Here is a 16,223-nt window from a genome sequence, read left to right as displayed (position 1 = left end):
TGGTTGCAGTAGTTCAGCTTTTCATCACCAGTAGTTTTTCCGGGAATTTTAGAGCTAGAGGAGACCTTAGAGACTGTTTCTGTCCCGCTTTCTAAATTTGTGGCTGAACTTAGGATGTTGGGCACTGGGACTGACAGGTGCCTAGGATGCTGGCCTCATGTCAGGGTGCTCCTGGTTTGGTCAGGCATGCAGATACCTTGCCTAGGGGTCACAGTGACAAGTGCCACAAGAGAGGGGTGCACAGAATGTATGTGCAATAGAGGAGAGGAATCACTTTTCCTGGGTGAGTTGTGGTAAGTTTGAGGAAATAAATCATCTTGGAGCTGGTTTTTGAGGGATGAGTAGGAGTCCATCTTCCATCTTGCAGAAGAGTGGAGGCTAGAGCATTCTATGCTGAGGGAAGAACAGAGCTGTTCAAACCCAGAGTATATTCAGAGAACAACAAATTATGTTGAGACTTGAATGTAGGATGGAGGTGGAGACACTCTTCAAATGAGGCAAACATTTCAAAAGATGTAGTCTGACTTGAGTTTGAAGTTCCTCATGTGCCATGGTGAGCAGTATGGTCTTTCTGTGGACTTGATGACAATAAGTGATCTGATGAGGCATGTGTTTCAGGAAGAGCAAACATAGCCAGAAGAGAAAAGACAAAAGAAACCAGATGCTGGGCTAAGAGGTCCATTAGGTAGCTCTTGCTATAGTGTAGAGTGAGTCTGCTGAATGAGACTAGAAGGTAGCTGAAGACAGAACCTTCTGGAACACCACTCTTCATACGAGGCAGAAGAAGAAGGCCTGCTCAGAGAGGCAAAGGATAGTTGGAGAGTTCAGACCCTAACAAGAGCAGCCATTCATTGAGTACCTCCTGTATGCCAGGCACTCCAGTGGGTGCCTGAGACAGGACACACCTTGGCCTTCAGCAGCGCTGTGTGGCTGGTATTATGGTGCCGTTTTACAGATGGGAACCTGAGTACTCTCATAAGAACCAAGGGAAAGACCATTTCTGGAAAGAAGGGATGGCCAGCAGGGCAGGTTCTTGGCACAGTGCCGCGTGGACTCCGAGCCCCAGGGATCTGGCAGGTGATGCTGGCTTTGCCTTTCTTACTAGGTACTCACAGCCTCTGCATGAGGAGATAGCCCTGCACAAGTACCTCAAGCACCGCAATATTGTTCAGTACCTGGGCTCCGTTTCTGAGGACGGCTACATTAAGATATTTATGGAGCAGGTGCCTGGGGGTGAGTAATCACTAATATTCTGGTCTCACACACTGAGAGCCACTGATGAAAATACAATGTGAACATCATCATCCATCTTGCCATTTAAAAAGTGACAGACCTTTTAGAAGTTGGAGAACATTTGTTTCTCAGAGGAGTTGGATACAAACTTTTCAATGTCACATAAATAGTCTGTTTGTGGTTTAATTCAGTCATCAAATATTCATTGAGGAATCTACTGAGTGCCAGCTGCTGAGCTGAGCACTGGAGACAGATGAATAAAGCATAGTCTCCAACCTTGAAGCCTTCACAGTCTAGGAGTTTAAAGACTGTTTGGAGACAAGGGGACAGCAGTTTTAAAAATGACACTGCAAAATAACATGTTTGCTGTGAAATCAAACACCATGGCCTTATCCACAAAATCTCCCAAATGCAGGTGGCATCGGTGCGTAGGTAGAGTGCCTCTGATCTGGAGCCGGAGTGTCCAGCTTGAATTGGCCCCTCCGTCTGCAAGCTGTGTGACCTCAGACAAATTCTTTACCTCTATGCCCCCTCAGTTTTCTGATGGAATAAATGAATTGTAAAATTGGAGTAATAATAATTACTCTAATGATTGACGTTGTAATAATTATTAGAGCCATAAGGACCCTAGCTCAGTGAGTAGTTGGATGGATTAAATGAGATGGTTGTATGTAAAGCTTTTAAAATGGTGCCTGGCAGAGAGCAAGAGCTCAATAGGTTTTCATTTAAAAAAATAACAATGATAATTATGATCTGAATACAAACACAAAAACTTCCATTAGAAATCTATATTCAGGGGCCCCTAGGTGGTGCAGTTGGTTAAGAATCCGACTCTTAGTTTCAGCTCCGGTCATAATCTCGGGGTCGTGGGATCGAGCCCCACATCAGGCTCCATGCTCAGCATAGAGTCTGCTTGAGATTCTCTCTCCCTCTTCATCTGTCCCCGCAGCTCATGCACGCATGCTCGCACTCTCTCTCAAATAAATTAATCTTAAAAAGACATTCTGTATTCATTCCTTTAACCAACAGTTATTAAGAGCCTACTATTCTACCAAGAGGCTGACTTTATGTATTGAGAGCTGGGCAGTAGGCTAGATCTTGAAGGTTACATTAAGGATAAAATACAGTTTCTTCTTCTCTCAAGTTGCTCCTAGTCTAGCAGAAAATATCAGTGGCTATTGACATTCCAAGGGTTTAAGGCTGACAGCAGAATTGGAGAAACGTGCGCACATCCCCTTTGACAGATGGAAAAATTGAGGCATAGCGGGGTTCCTTTAGCACTGTGTAAGGTGTCCAGCCAAGGCTGGCCGATGCCTGAGGGCCTGCACAGTGACCCCTGGAACACACGGTCAGAATACAGTGAAGGTCGATTTTCTTCGGACCCAATGGTTCGATGTTTCATATAATAAGGGCGAGGGTCCTAAAGACAGTCCTGCCCTGTGACCGGTGCAGGGGCTCCTCCTGTTGAGGATGAACAGACCCAACCTCCTCTGATCCTAGTCTCTGTCTCCCTAAATGGCCCCTCATTCTGGTCCTGTCCCTCTGTGAGTTCAGGGCCAGGTAGAAAATGTGCTTCAACCCAAGTAGAATGGCCAAGACATTTGCGCATCATTGTGCTCTCCTGACTTTGTGCCACTTACCAGAGCTAAACCCAAAAGGAGCCCCGTGGATTTCCAGAGCCCGCTGGAGGCTCCTGTTTACCCTCCCTGTGCGGGGCCTTCTCTGGCCATGTGGCTTGCATGTACGGGAGTCCGGCAGCAGAGAGAGGAGAGACTGCACTTAGTCGCGTGCCATTGCCCTGATGGCTGATGTGGGGGTAGGAACCTCACCTCGCTTCATGTCTTAACGATCGAATCTTCGTTGCCCTGATCCGTTTTCTGCTGTGTCCATTTCCAGGAAGCCTCTCTGCCCTTTTGCGATCAAAGTGGGGGCCAATAAAGGAGCCCACCATCAAGTTCTACACCAGGCAGATCCTGGAAGGCCTTAAGTATCTCCATGAAAACCAGATCGTTCACAGAGACATAAAGGTATGTGCTTGTCTCAGCTGCCAAGGCTTCGTTTGTGCCACTCGGGCTGGCGGTGTCTGCAGATTGATCGGCTCAAAGGAGGGAGAGAATTGAGCACGTCCGCCCCCAGAGTGCCGAGTCTAGTCTTGCTAGAAGCTTGTGACCGTTTCTTAAGGTCCAAAACTGTTTAATGCTCGCTTGTTGAAATCTGTCTTTAAGCCCTTGATGCTCCTTTTCCAAAGGGTGACAACGTTCTGGTGAATACCTACAGTGGCATGGTGAAGATTTCTGATTTTGGAACCTCCAAACGTCTCGCAGGAGTGAATCCATGCACTGAAACTTTTACTGGTAAGCAGGCCAAGGCTGGGGTGGGTGGCCATGCTGGAGTCGTGTCTCCTAAGCCCCTTGGCGCAGTGTGGCCGGTCAGTAATGAGACTGGACCGTGCATGGTCCCCAACGTCAGATGGTTTGAACTTTGTCATCATGGTGCTCTGAGCCAGCTGCTTGGGGCCACGATACTGCCTTACTGTCGTCTCTGTCTTCAAAGGTTGGGTTAGGTGTGGTGTTCTCCTTGAGGTTTTTTCTGAGGGTTTCTAACCAATGAGCAAAATAGCATCTCTTTTAAGTGAACGTGGTGGATAATTCTGGATCACAGTAGTCCTCAGACAACTCATGAGGGTGCTTTACTGGTCTATCCTAAAAATAGCCTGTTATCTTCCTGCATTCGGATCCGTGGTGCGGATACGGTTAGGTTTCCAAGGGAAGCTGATTGTTCTGGTGAATATGGTGTTGTAGGTGGGCTTGAGGGGTCGGCTTTTCTTCTCCTTGTGTCAGTGATAGAATCACGTAAGTGTCGAGAGGGACTGGATTCAAAGGGTGGCATGAAATGACCAACTAGCTTTCCATTTACAAGACCAGGGAGTCGAATGAGGTTCGAAAAGCTGCCTGTGGCATTTTGAAATTCCTGCTTAAAGGAATTGGTCCTTTGAAATAAAAAGTACTGATTCTGAATAAGTAAAGGTTTCTGGTCCCCTAAGGTATAATAAAAGGACCACAAAGATCCTGCTAGATGGAATTAAACACTGCTTAGAATATTATAGCTCTGAAGTAAGCTGTATAAAAGAAGCATGGCTGTTCTCTATCCCTGGAGCACCAGGTCTGTGGAGTGGACAGATTTGTCCTTGGCTTTAGTGAATAATGTCTCAGCTTTGAAAAACTTGTCTTCAACAAGAGTGTTGTTGTATGTTGACCACTGGACGCCCACGGTGGAGACACATTCCCTATCTAAAGAGAACTTTTATTAGTCAGGAATGACATCTCGATTGTAACACCAGGGAGGTGCACGCACCTCAAAATGGAAAAATATTACACCAAGGACCCCACCGGCATCTCCCAAAGGAAGAGTGTGTTGAATTTTCGTTTTTTGTTTCTGATATAAATACACACGCACCAACATGTCTATGTGAGCGTCTATGCATGTATGATTGGCACTTTTTTTATTACCCCTATTGAAAATGACTTATATCCTCCTCTCTGGAAGCCACCAATTAGCTTGGCAGTATGTAGCAAGAGGGTCTCTGATATGACAAGGAGTTATTTCAAAACATCAAACCTTTGACAATTTATCTCGTAATTAGCATCCCCAAGGAGGAAAAAAAATTCACAAAGAAAATGCATGTATAATCCATTATCGCATATCACATTTTCCCAAGTAATTGGCTTGAGGAGGCATGAATTTTGCATTGCAAAATAATGCAGGGGTGTTTGGGGGATGATAAAGAAGGGGTCTCATTTGGGGTAGGAAATTCCCCTGCATATCATTACTCTTTGCAACACAGAGCTGTTCTGTAAAGAATTCTCAGCTGGTTCCTGCAGAGCCCTGCTTGGATGCCTGTGGACGTGGCGGGGCTTTTCCGTGCAAATGCCCGGAGGCTGTCTGGAGCCTGGAAAGAGCCAGAGGCTAAGGCAACTTCTGGCACTGAAGCCTCCCCTCCTGTGTGCCTCTGAAGGGTTTTCACTGTAGGTGTAAACCAGCTAGAATGGGAGCAAGGCCATTATGGCTGGGGTCAACTGTCTTTGCTTCTGTTTTTGTTTTTTAACAGTTTTATTGGGGTAGAAAATGTACCCGTTTGAAGTGCATGATCCAGTGGTTTCTCATTTTCTGAGTTGTGCAGTCTTTGCCACAGTCCAGTTTTTGAAGCTTTCTATCACTCCAGAAAGGTCCCTGTGCCATCTTGCAGCGGTCCCTGTCCCCACCCCAGCCCCAGGTGGCCACAGATGTGCTCTCTGCAGAGATGAGCCTGCTCTGGAGATGTCATGCAATGGAAGAGCCGGTGGTCCTGTGTACCTAGCTGCTTTCACTTTGCACCTGTTCCAGGGCCATCCATGCTGTGCCATGTATCAGTACTTCGGTCCTTTTCTGGCTGAGTGGTATTCCATGGTATGGATTCCATGCTTATCCATTTACCGGTCACTTAGATTATTTCCACTTTTTGACTATTGTGAACAATTCTACTATGGACAGTCACAGACAAGCCCTTGTGCAGACCTAAGTTTTCATCCCTCTTGGGTAGATGCCTAGGAGTGGATCTTGGGACAGGAACTCTATTCCGGTCTATGGCTGTGAACACCTTTTGTTCAAATTCTGGTTCATCTGCTTGCTAGCTGTGTGACTTTGAGCATGTTACTTCACCTCTCTGTGCCATACATAGTTTCTCCAGAAATAAAATGGAGATGCTCCTGGTACTACCTCAGAGGGTTTTTATGAGGATTAAATGAGTTAATACTGGTAAAGTGCTTTGTCCAGTACCTGACACACAGCAAGTGCAACGGGAATATTTGTTAATAAAATAAATACTAATTTTGTACTTAGAAGTCCCAGGTTATTAGGGCTGGCAGGAGGCTTTGAGAGGATCAAGTTTCTGTTGGTAACGAACATGTTGAACCTGTCAGACTTAGAGGCTGTAATCATAAAAGTCCTCTCGTCTTCATCTCCCACTGCCCTCCGCGTCCTGTCCAGGGCAGGAGTCCTTTCCCAAGACCTTGCCAGCTACCCTTAGACAACTGAGAGAAAGTCTTAATGGCACTTGGAGAAGCAAACAGTCTGAATTGGGTAATTAAAAGGGGCCCTGCTAATATACTTGTCAACACTCTGGTCCTCGTTCCAGAGACAGAGCTCTTACCCTGTCACTGCGGGTCTGGCAGCCGGCAGCCCGGAGTGTCACCTTTTAGCCCCCCACTCCCACCTCCTTCCTGGCTCCCCAGCTGCAGGAAGGGGAGGTAAGGGAACACAGAAGGTTGTCACTTGACTGGTACTGTTCTAACCTGCATTTGTGTGCTCGGGGACTGGCTTATGGTTACCGTCAACGCTTTCCTGCTGGGTCCTTCTGGATGCAAATCCCATGTCCTGGGCAGAGACCTGTCCTTTAGCTGACTGCCCACTGCCCCCATCCCTCACATCGTATCCACCCTCCCTTTTTTTCTCCTGAGGGATTCAGGCCGTGAGATATGGCCTTTGAGCAGGATTCCTTTTAAAAAGACCCTAGGGGTGCCTGGCTGGCTCAGTCAGTTGGGCATCCGACTCTTGATTTGGGCTCAGGTCATCGTCTAGGGTCCTGAGATGGAGCCCCACTTCAAGCTCTGCACTGGGCACAGCAGTGTCTAAAGAAGGAGCTTTCAGTACCTCCCACCTCCAGTCTCTCTTCTCGACCTTTTTCACCCCTTGATCTGAGTAGAAGACCCCTGGGCTAGGGCCCTGCGAGGTGTGTAACCAGTTGTGTGAAACCCCCTTGGAAACATGGCCCCATCGCCAGTCTCTCACCCTGTGCCTTGGTGTCTGGCTTTTATCTTGGCACATCAATCAGAACTTCTAAGTTACTGTCCTGTGTCACGCAATTCCCTCACCGACAATTTGAAAAACCTACTTGGGCAATTGTCGAGGAGCCCCCGATCCATTTCATGTCCCCAGGGGGGTTGGGTCAGTCCCTGCGGGTGTCCTGTCACCATGTTCTGAACTCCACACCCCTGCTCCGGTGTAGATACCTGAGAGTCATGGCTGCCTGGCTGGCTGATGGAGTGACTTGTGTGGGCACACCTTGGGGGACATGCAGTTTAGAAAGGATATGATGCCCTTAAGAGAGCCAGATTAAAGGCAAGCAAGTTTCCCAGGATTTCTGCATTATTCAGATGCCTCCCCCACCCCCTTCTTGCATCTTTACTTAGTTTCTCGACAGAAGCCATTTGGGTGTGATGTCCACCCACAGCATGCACATGGCTTGGGGACAGTCCTTTGACTATTTGAAGTAGTTGTGTGGATCGGTCTCCACAGGATGCTTACTGTGAGTGGGTGATTTTTCTGTGAATATGGTAGTCAATAAAACGGGGCACCCGGTTTTCTCTTATTGCTTTACACCTTCCAATTATATGGGAACGAATCACATTGCGGCTTTGGAAATCCTTGCATCAAGTTCCCTTTTGTTCAGGCAGTATTTGCTTCACTTGTGCTCCTCCTAGCTTCCTTGCATCTGCCGGCGATGTCATGGTGAATAGCTCCAGATGGGAAACAGAAGCCCTGAGTGCTAGCTTGAGCATATCCCCTACCTTCACTGAACCTCATTTTTCCTCATGTATAAAACGGAAATCACAGTAGATAGTGCCTCTGCCAAACCTTACCGAGCTGTGAGAGTCACGGAGACAGCGCTACCTGGAGAGGTTTTGTAAGCCGTTGTGTACTAACGGGAAGTCAGGCGTTGTGGCCAGCAACCTTCAAGGTGGCCGCCGTGGCCCCCACCTCCCGCCATTCCCAGTCCTGTGTGATCCCCTCCCCTTGAATGTGGGCTGGACCTAGTGACTCACTTTAATGAACAGATGAAGGCCGAGTGGCGGTATGTGACCTGGAGATTAGGTCAGAAAAGACAGCGTGGCATCCTTCTTGCTTGCTATCTTTGGGTCACTTGCTCTGGGGAAAGCCATGGCTTCAGCAGCCCTTTGGAAGATCCCATGTGGTGAGAAACTGAAGCCTCTTTCCAAACCCCACCTCAGCTTGGAAGTAGATCCTCCAGCTCCATTCTGGGTTTCAGACGACTACAGTCCAACAGATACCCCAGCCACAGCCTAATGAGAGACTCTGGGCCGGATCCACCCGACCCAGCTATTCCTGGATTCTGACCCTTAGAAGCTGTGTGAGATCCTAACTCTTGTTTTAAGCTGCTGACATTTGGGGTAATTTATTGCATAGCAATAAATAAGTAATATGGATGTCATTACTAAGTCCTTGCCTTTATAAAAGGTGATGTTCTGTGTATGTTTCCATATAAAGAAAATCTCCAGGGACATTTGAGTGGCTCAGCAGTTGGGCGTCTGCCTTTGGCTCAGGGCGTGATCCCAGGTCTGGGGATCAAGTCCCACATCCGGCTCCTGCGAGGAGCGTGCTACTCTGTCTGCCTGTGTCTCTGCCTCTCTCTCTCTCTCTCATGAATAAATAAATAAATAAATCTTTTTAAAAAAATCTCCAAATTTAGCATTATGTAGGGAGTTTATCCTCCAGTTTTGAAACAGTTGTGCTGAAGTGGACAGTTACTCGCTCAGGGTCATTAAACCATTGCAGTTTGGCTTGGCACTATTTTCTACGTTGCATAACTGTGTAAAAACGTATTCTCTTCCTCTTTTAAGAATTAACTTTTAGGGGCACCTGGCTGGCTCAGATGGAAGGGTATGCAACTCTTGATTTTGGGGTCCCTGAGTTCCAGCCCCACGTTGGGTATAGAGATTACTTTAAATAAACCTGGGCAGGGGATCCCTGGGTGGCGCAGTGGTTTGACGCCTGCCTTTGGCCCAGGGTGCGATCCTGGAGACCCGGGATCGAGTCCCACGTTGGGCTCCCGGTGCATGGAGCTTGCTTCTCCCTCTGCCTGTGTCTCTGCCTCTCTTTCTCTCTCTCTCTCTCTGTGTGACTATCATAAATAAATTAAAAACAAAAACCTGGGCAGCCTTGGTGGTTCGGCAGTTTAGCACCGCCTTCAGCCCAGGGCCTGATCCTGGAGACCCGAGATCCAGTCCCACATCCAGCTCCCTGCATGGGGCCTGCTTCTCCCTCTGCCTATGTCTCTGCCCACTGCCCCCCCCCCCGCCCCCGTGTGTGTGTGTGTGTGTGTGTGTGTGTGTGTGTGTGTGTCTCAGGAATAAATAAATAAAATCTTTAAAAATAACTGTTCACTGGGACTGAGTTATCTCCTTTGGGCTTGGCGGGAGCACCAGGAAGGTAGAATTTAAACCTTTCAGGGAGGGCGTTACTGGACTGGAACAGATAACGGGGCGGGGCAAGATGCAGCTGGTTCTGAAACTAGGAAGGGACCCCCAAAAAAGCTAGAAATTGGAGCCAAGCACTGCTGCTGGAGCCATTGAGGGCCCAAGGGGAAGCTCCTGCAGAGGAACAGCGGCAGATGTCGGGGAGCAGGTAACCCCACCCTCCTGGTTCTGTGGGTTTGCGGGGCAGGGCGCCGCTGCACGCTCTGGCGCCCCCTGGTGACGGAGCCTGCAGGGAGCTGCGGGCGAAGCCGAGCCGCGCCGCGCTTCCCGGCCCAGCGTCCTGCCAGGCCCCGCCTCCTAGAGCTTCCATGATCAGCGGGTCGGGAGCTAGTTAGAAGGCACGTCCTCTGCCGAGGCCTCTCCCTTCATTATTCGGGCGGCGCAAGCCCGGGCGGGGGATTGTGTCACTGGAGGTTCCGGTCCTGGGGCTCTGGGATTTCCTAACCACGCAGCAGGAGCAGGCGCTGTGAGCCTGCAGGCGGCCAGACACTTCCCTCCCGGCCCTTCAGCCTCGAAAACCAAAGCTAGCGCTTGCGCCCTACTGATCTGTGGAGCTCACGGCCCCGACCCGATTTATATTTGACCTTAAATTCGTTTGCATTTTTAAAAATTAAGAGAAATTTTAATTCATTTCTTCAGTCTCCCCGGCCACGGTCTTGAGACAGGCATTTGAGTTGCCCTGGGCATCAGTGCCCTCTCTTCACAGCTCGGCCCGTATCATCTGCAAGTTCTCGGCCTGCGATAAACCACTTTGCCAGCGTCTGGGGTCTTCTGCTCTTGCTTTCCTCAGCCTTAGTTTCAGGAAAAACCTAAAATTTGATTGCTCACTCCTGGCCAGTGACTGAGCATGGCGGAGATACTAGAAGAATGTGGGACTCCTCCAGGGAGCAGCTTGTGGTCAGACTCCCCAGTGGCCTGGGTGAAGTGGTCTCTAGGCTGTTCCTCTTCCCCCCTCTTCCCCTTTCCCACGGGTGGCATTGGCACTGAGGGTGACCGCTCCCCCTGCCCCTCCCGCTCCCTCCCCGTTCTCCCTCAAGTACTTCTCCCCAGTAACTCTCTCCTGTATCTGATCCTGTCTTGGCATCTATGTCGCAGAGAACCGAGTTGATCCAGATACAGCTTTTCTCAACAGGCTTCAGGCAGAATCGAGCACTTTTTCATCCGTGTTCTCGGACCCCGCTCTTCTGAGGCTTACCCCCATTGTCCCACTGCCCCCGGGGGCCCCCAGCGTCGTCACCTTGTCCATCTCCTCCCGAGGCAGTTCCTAATGGTCAGGCGCTATCTCTAACCTCTAATGCTTCCCTGCATCTGGTGTGCCCTACTGTGTGCTTATTGTATTGGATCGGGGCCCACTTATCCTTGGAGGAGCTGAGCGATCTTCTCTCCACGTGACTAGTATCAAAGGAAGACATGTTGCAGGTCTCTGATGAGAGAAAGGACGCAACCACATCACGTAAGCCTGAGAGGAGGCTCCATCTGTAATTTAATGAGAGGTTGAAGTTCACACACTTGTTTCCTAATGGTCCATTTAGACTTTTGAGCAATAGGGTGCCCACGATCTTTATCTTTTCCCCATAGGCACGCTGCAGTACATGGCACCTGAGATTATCGATCAGGGACCTCGCGGGTACGGTGCCCCAGCTGATATCTGGTCCCTGGGCTGCACCATCATCGAGATGGCCACCAGCAGGCCTCCGTTCCATGAGCTCGGTGAACCACAGGCAGCAATGTTCAAAGTAAGACCTGTTTGGTGATTGAGGTTGCTTGCGGTGGGGAAATAATAAGCAGAAAGAAAATTTGCCACTCTAGAAACCTCTCCACAAAGGGGAAGAGAAAGAAAAGAGTTTTGTTATTGAATAAGCATTAAACCAGAATGTGGTGCATGTCACAAGGCCATCCACTAAGTGGCTGCAAAGACAGAAAGAACTTGTCCTTCTGTTGAGCCCAGCAGTACCACCACCCCTCACACCTGTGTTGTCAAAGGAAATGGTGATGAGGCCTCACGTGCATGGACAGGATAGCGTCACTGGTCACTCTAGTGTGTCCAGGGGGCACCTGGTAATTGGGAGGACCATTTGCATTAGCTAATTGGCTTTACTCAAAGGAAAAGTAAACTCCATCTTTAGTACAGGAGGTAGTTTTGGAGCAAGATACTACTGAAGTTGGGCTCGTCCCTTCCCACCGAAACTAGGAGATAGGGACATATCCTCCTTGATGTTGACATTTCCAGGAGGAGTTGGCCTCCAGGTCCTTGAGACATTCTTGGCAAGAGGCTTATTCAGCTTTATTTTTTTTAAGATTTTATTTATTTATTTATTCATGAGAGGCAGAGAAACAGGCAGAGGGAAAAGCAGGCTCCCCGTGGGGAGCCTGACGTGGGAATCGATCCTGGGTCTCCAGGATTAGGCCCTGGGCTGAAGGGGGCGCTACACCGCTGAGCCACCCTGGCTGCCTGCTTATTCAGCTTATTAAAAGAGATTCACATGCATCTCAAAGAGACCAAGAACTTGGAGTTAGACGTTTTCTAAAGTAAGTGCTCTAAGAAAAGAGAGGGGATCTCTTCCCTCCTTTTCCCCAGGGAGGAAGAAGCCTCTTACTTCGAATGTGTATTTGCCCTTACACTAGGTAGGGCTCAGAGGCCCCGCAGGTCTGTGTCTTTGGAGGGCAGGTTTCTAACTGGGTTTAGAAACCATAGCAGACGATGTCTACTCTGTCAGCCTAAAGCCCTCCCGGAGCTGACAGGAAGGGTACCCCATGCGGTGAGGCCCACATAAGACTGGCCACTATGGGCGGGGATTTTACCCTCCCGGGCCTGCTCCCTTGGGAAGGGATGCGTTTGCCACACCAGGGGAGGCTGACACTGGGGCAGCCCCTGTGTCTAAGGTCAGGTCTGCGGCTTCTGGCCCTGTGTATGCTTGGAGAAGTTGAAGAGAGGCTGTGGCCTCAAGAGTCCATTGGCAGCACCGGCCTCCCATGGAGCATTTTTGTTCAGTCAAGGCTAAGAAGGAAGAGAGCGGGTTCACTGCTCATGGCCATGAGGTCACCGTGCACTGAGGCAGCCGGATAGAACAGGATCCAGAGGCCTTCCTGCCTCTCTGCTGGGCGTGGTGGCCTCTCAGCCTGTCTGCCCCGGGACCTGGCAGCCTGCATCTTGCCGGACACTCCAGCTCAATCTCTAGCGAAACAACTAACAGGTGTGGGTGCAGTTTTCTGCCCACGGGCTGAGTGGAGGCCTCTCCGCAGCCCAGGTCCTTGGCGCTGCGGGTGCCGTGGCTACTCCCCTCAGCCTGGGCCCCGCAGAAGGTTCTCAGAGCTTCCCACCCTCCCAGCCGCCATCAGGCAGCTCCGATGCCAACCCCTCAAGTCAACAAGTATCTTCTGGTACCCACAACCTCCACAAGACCCTGAACACCAGGGCTGGAGGACAGCAGTGACCGCCCCCATCCCTAGTGTTGATCCATGATGCAGCCAGCTGGGGTTTTGAAAGATCTTACCCACAGCTTCGCCCCAGGCCTCCGGATAGAGACTAGTTGGTGGTACCGATCAAAACTTCAGGGGCTGATGATATGAAGGCCAAGGTGAGGGTGATGTGTCTACACCACTGGAAGCTGAAAGAGGCGAGGAAGGATTCCCCATCGGTTTCAGAGGGAGTATTGCCATCACGGAGAGAGAATAAATTTCCATGGTTGTAAGGCACCGAGTTTCTGGTACTTGGTGCCAGCACCCTAGCGGGCTAATACAGGGAGTCCTGTGGTTAATAGCAAGGCACCTTTAGAAAGAATGCACTAGGGCAGCCCGGGTGGCTCAGCGGTTTAGCACTGCCTTCGGCCCCGGGTGTGATCCTGCAGACCCGGGATCGAGTCCCACATCGGCTCCCTGCATGGAGCCTGTTTCTCCCTCTGCCTGTGTCTTCGCCTCTGCCTCTCTCTCTCTCTCTGTGTGTCTCTCATGAGTAAATAAATAAAAAATAAAATCTTTTAAAAAAAAATGCACTGGCAGGGTGCCTAGGTGCTGCCCACATTTGTTCTCTGTTTTCTCAGAGTCTGGAGGCAAGCCATTCCTTTCTTCTTGGGGTGCTCGTCCTGAATCTCTGTCTGGGCCCCTAGTGCCCTTCCCTCCCTGCCCCTCAGGTGAGGTGTGCCACCTGGCATGTGTCCTGCATTTCACATCTTGGGGGTTGTATTCCATCCAGCATCTGGTGTTCTCAAAATTTAAAATTGGACTTAAAAACTGATGGTGGTAAGAACAGTTAACATGAGCTCTGCCCCCTTAACAAACTTTGAAGTGCATACTACAGGATTGCTGACTGTAGGTGTGGTGTTGGAGAACAGACCTCTAGAATGTATTCATCTTTTTTTAAGATTTTATTTATTCATAAGAGACACAGAGAGGCAGAGAGAGAAACAGGCTCCATGTGGGGAGCCTGATGCGGGACTCAATCCCAGGACCCCGGGATCACGCCCTGAGCCAGAAGGCAGATGCTCAACCCCTGAGCCACCCACATGCCCCTAGAATATATTCATCTTGTTTAACTGAAACCTTGGGTCCTTTGATTAGTAACTTGTGTTCTCTTGCCTCCAATCCCAAACTCTTGAGCCTCCACGCTTGGTGCCCTCAGGGCCCCAAGAGGACTAGGACAGAGGCCCTACGATCTCTTAAGGCTTAGGCTCTGAGACTCCTGTGATACCACTTTTTCTGAGACCTACTGGGCAAAGCCAGGTCCCAAGAGGCCAGGCGGGTGAGTCCTCGATGATAATCTCATCCACCAATCCCTTGAAGGATGGCGGGGGTTGGAGCTTCGCAGGGAAGGTGTGTGCCTGAGGCCTCAGCGTCACATCTATCACCTCCCAAATGCAGGTGGGGATGTTTAAGATCCACCCGGAGATTCCAGAAGCCCTTTCAACTGATGCCAGAGCCTTCATTTTATCCTGTTTTGAGCCTGACCCCCACAAACGTGCCACTGCCGCCGAGCTGCTCAAAGAGGGTTTCTTAAGGCAGGTGAACAAGGGCAAGAAGAACCGAATTGCTTTCAAGCCGGCAGGTGAGGTGCACCCGGATAGCTGGGGTGCCGCGCTGGAGGCCTGGGCTCCTCTGTTGTTCAGCGAGCGGGCGGCCCTCGATTTCCTGACAGGCACAGGGAGCCTGCCAGGCGACAGCGGTACCCTCCTTGTTAAAGTCTTTCCTTTGGGATTGTGCCAGGGAGGGAGGCCAGAGGTGCCCTGGCTGGGCTTTGGGGTCTTCTCTACGGCAGAGCCCGGCCTTTCCGCTGTGCGGCCCCCGACCTTGGTTCGCGGGGGCACATCAGGGGATTTGCCTGCGGCAGCTGCCCTACAGGCCACTGAAGCCAAGTGACCCCTTCTAGGGCAATGAGTCCTACCTGCGAAGGACATAAAAGTGGCCTCTGAAAAGGAAGCCATTTGTCCCCTTACCCCCCCCCCCCCCCCCGTGTGGATGGAGTCAGGACAGAGAGGCTCAGCATCTTGCCCCCAGTGTGGCCAGCTGTGTCAGCGGGTCCTGTGGGCTGGTTAGAAACACGGTCTTGGGCCTCTCTCGGACCTGCTGAAGAGGAACCTACATCTCAGGGACCCCTGGGTGACGGATGGGCCTGCTGCGGTGGAGCAGCGCAGGCCTAGCGGGCCCCTGCGTGGGTCACCTGGCCTGGGGGGCCATCTGAGATCCCCTCCCCCCTCCTGGTCTGTCCCCGCACAGAGAACACCCGGGGCACCGCCCTGGCCCTGCCTTCGTCTGGGGAGCCCATGGGCAGCAGCAGCAGCGAGCACGGCTCTGTGTCCCCGGACTCTGATGCCCAGCTGGATGCGTTCTTTGAGAAGGCCCAGGCACCCCAGCACCAGCTCGGCCACCTGCTCAGGTACGGCCCACCCCTCCCCCCCACGGTGGGCCTGTGAGGGGTACTCGTGTCCACCAGGGGCCAGATACCTCCCAGGTCAAAGCCAGACAGCCGCCAGGGGCTTTTGCTAGCTCTCTGCACCGTCCGTAGGCCAGCAGTCAGGCCAGGGAGCAACGGGGAGGCAGCGAGGCAGCAGGTGCACTGCAGTCACTGCCCCCACCCTCCTCCCCTCCTCACTCCCCCTCTGTCCCCTCTGCCCCTCCTCCCACCGGCCCCTTATTCCCCCCTCGCATTCCCCCCCCTACATTCCCCCCCCACACACACACTGGTACTCCGGTTAGAGGAAACCCCTCCTCTGTCCACCGGCCTGCCTCCTGCAGTCTCACCTTGCCGTGGGGACTGCGGTGAGCCCCCCCAGCCCCTCCCCGCCGTCAGGCGTGGCTCCTCGAGCCATGTGCGCCTGCGTTCGTCCGCAGCGTGCCCGACGAGAGCGCAGCCCCATCCCCGGAGGACAGGGACCCAGGATTCTTCCTGCTGCGCAAGGACAGCGAGCGCCGCGCCATCCTGTACAAAATCCTCTGGGAGGAGCAGAACCAGGTGGCCTCCAACCTGCAGGAGTGCGTGGTCCAGGTAGGGCGGTCGGAGGGGGCGCCGCTAGTCCCGCCCTCTACGCGGGTCCAGAGCCCCAACAGGCCAAGCGGGACCGAGGCCCCTGCCACCCCGGAACTTAGCCCAGTTACCAGAAGTATTTCCCAACATCCTTCCCTCTTCCAACAAGACAAAAGAAAATAAAGAGGGAAGGAAAAAAAAAAAAAAAAAAAGACTCCCCT

At 51.4% G+C, this 16,223-nt stretch overlaps 1 protein-coding gene across 2 annotated transcripts in view; it reads left to right on the top strand.

Annotated features, from left to right (window-relative positions):
* MAP3K15 (mitogen-activated protein kinase kinase kinase 15) overlaps nucleotides 1–16,223 on the top strand; it is a 112,867-nt gene that overhangs the window by 90,358 nt on the left and 6,286 nt on the right. For both annotated transcript variants that reach the window (XR_007409529.1, XM_049107876.1), the window contains exons 16-22: nucleotides 1,106–1,233; nucleotides 3,130–3,260; nucleotides 3,482–3,587; nucleotides 11,124–11,281; nucleotides 14,403–14,586; nucleotides 15,255–15,414; nucleotides 15,870–16,023. Coding sequence is in view for 1 of the 2 variants with exons in the window: in XM_049107876.1 (XP_048963833.1) it covers nucleotides 1,106–1,233; nucleotides 3,130–3,260; nucleotides 3,482–3,587; nucleotides 11,124–11,281; nucleotides 14,403–14,586; nucleotides 15,255–15,414; nucleotides 15,870–16,023 (1,021 nt within the window). In the remaining variant the exon portion in view is untranslated. The remainder of the gene's footprint in view (nucleotides 1–1,105; nucleotides 1,234–3,129; nucleotides 3,261–3,481; nucleotides 3,588–11,123; nucleotides 11,282–14,402; nucleotides 14,587–15,254; nucleotides 15,415–15,869; nucleotides 16,024–16,223) is intronic.

This window comes from Canis lupus, chromosome X (assembly GCF_003254725.2).
Source record: "Canis lupus dingo isolate Sandy chromosome X, ASM325472v2, whole genome shotgun sequence".
NCBI lineage: Eukaryota > Metazoa > Chordata > Mammalia > Carnivora > Canidae > Canis > Canis lupus.
Note: the sequence above shows the minus strand (reverse complement) of the source record. Positions and strands in the feature narration are given on the sequence as shown.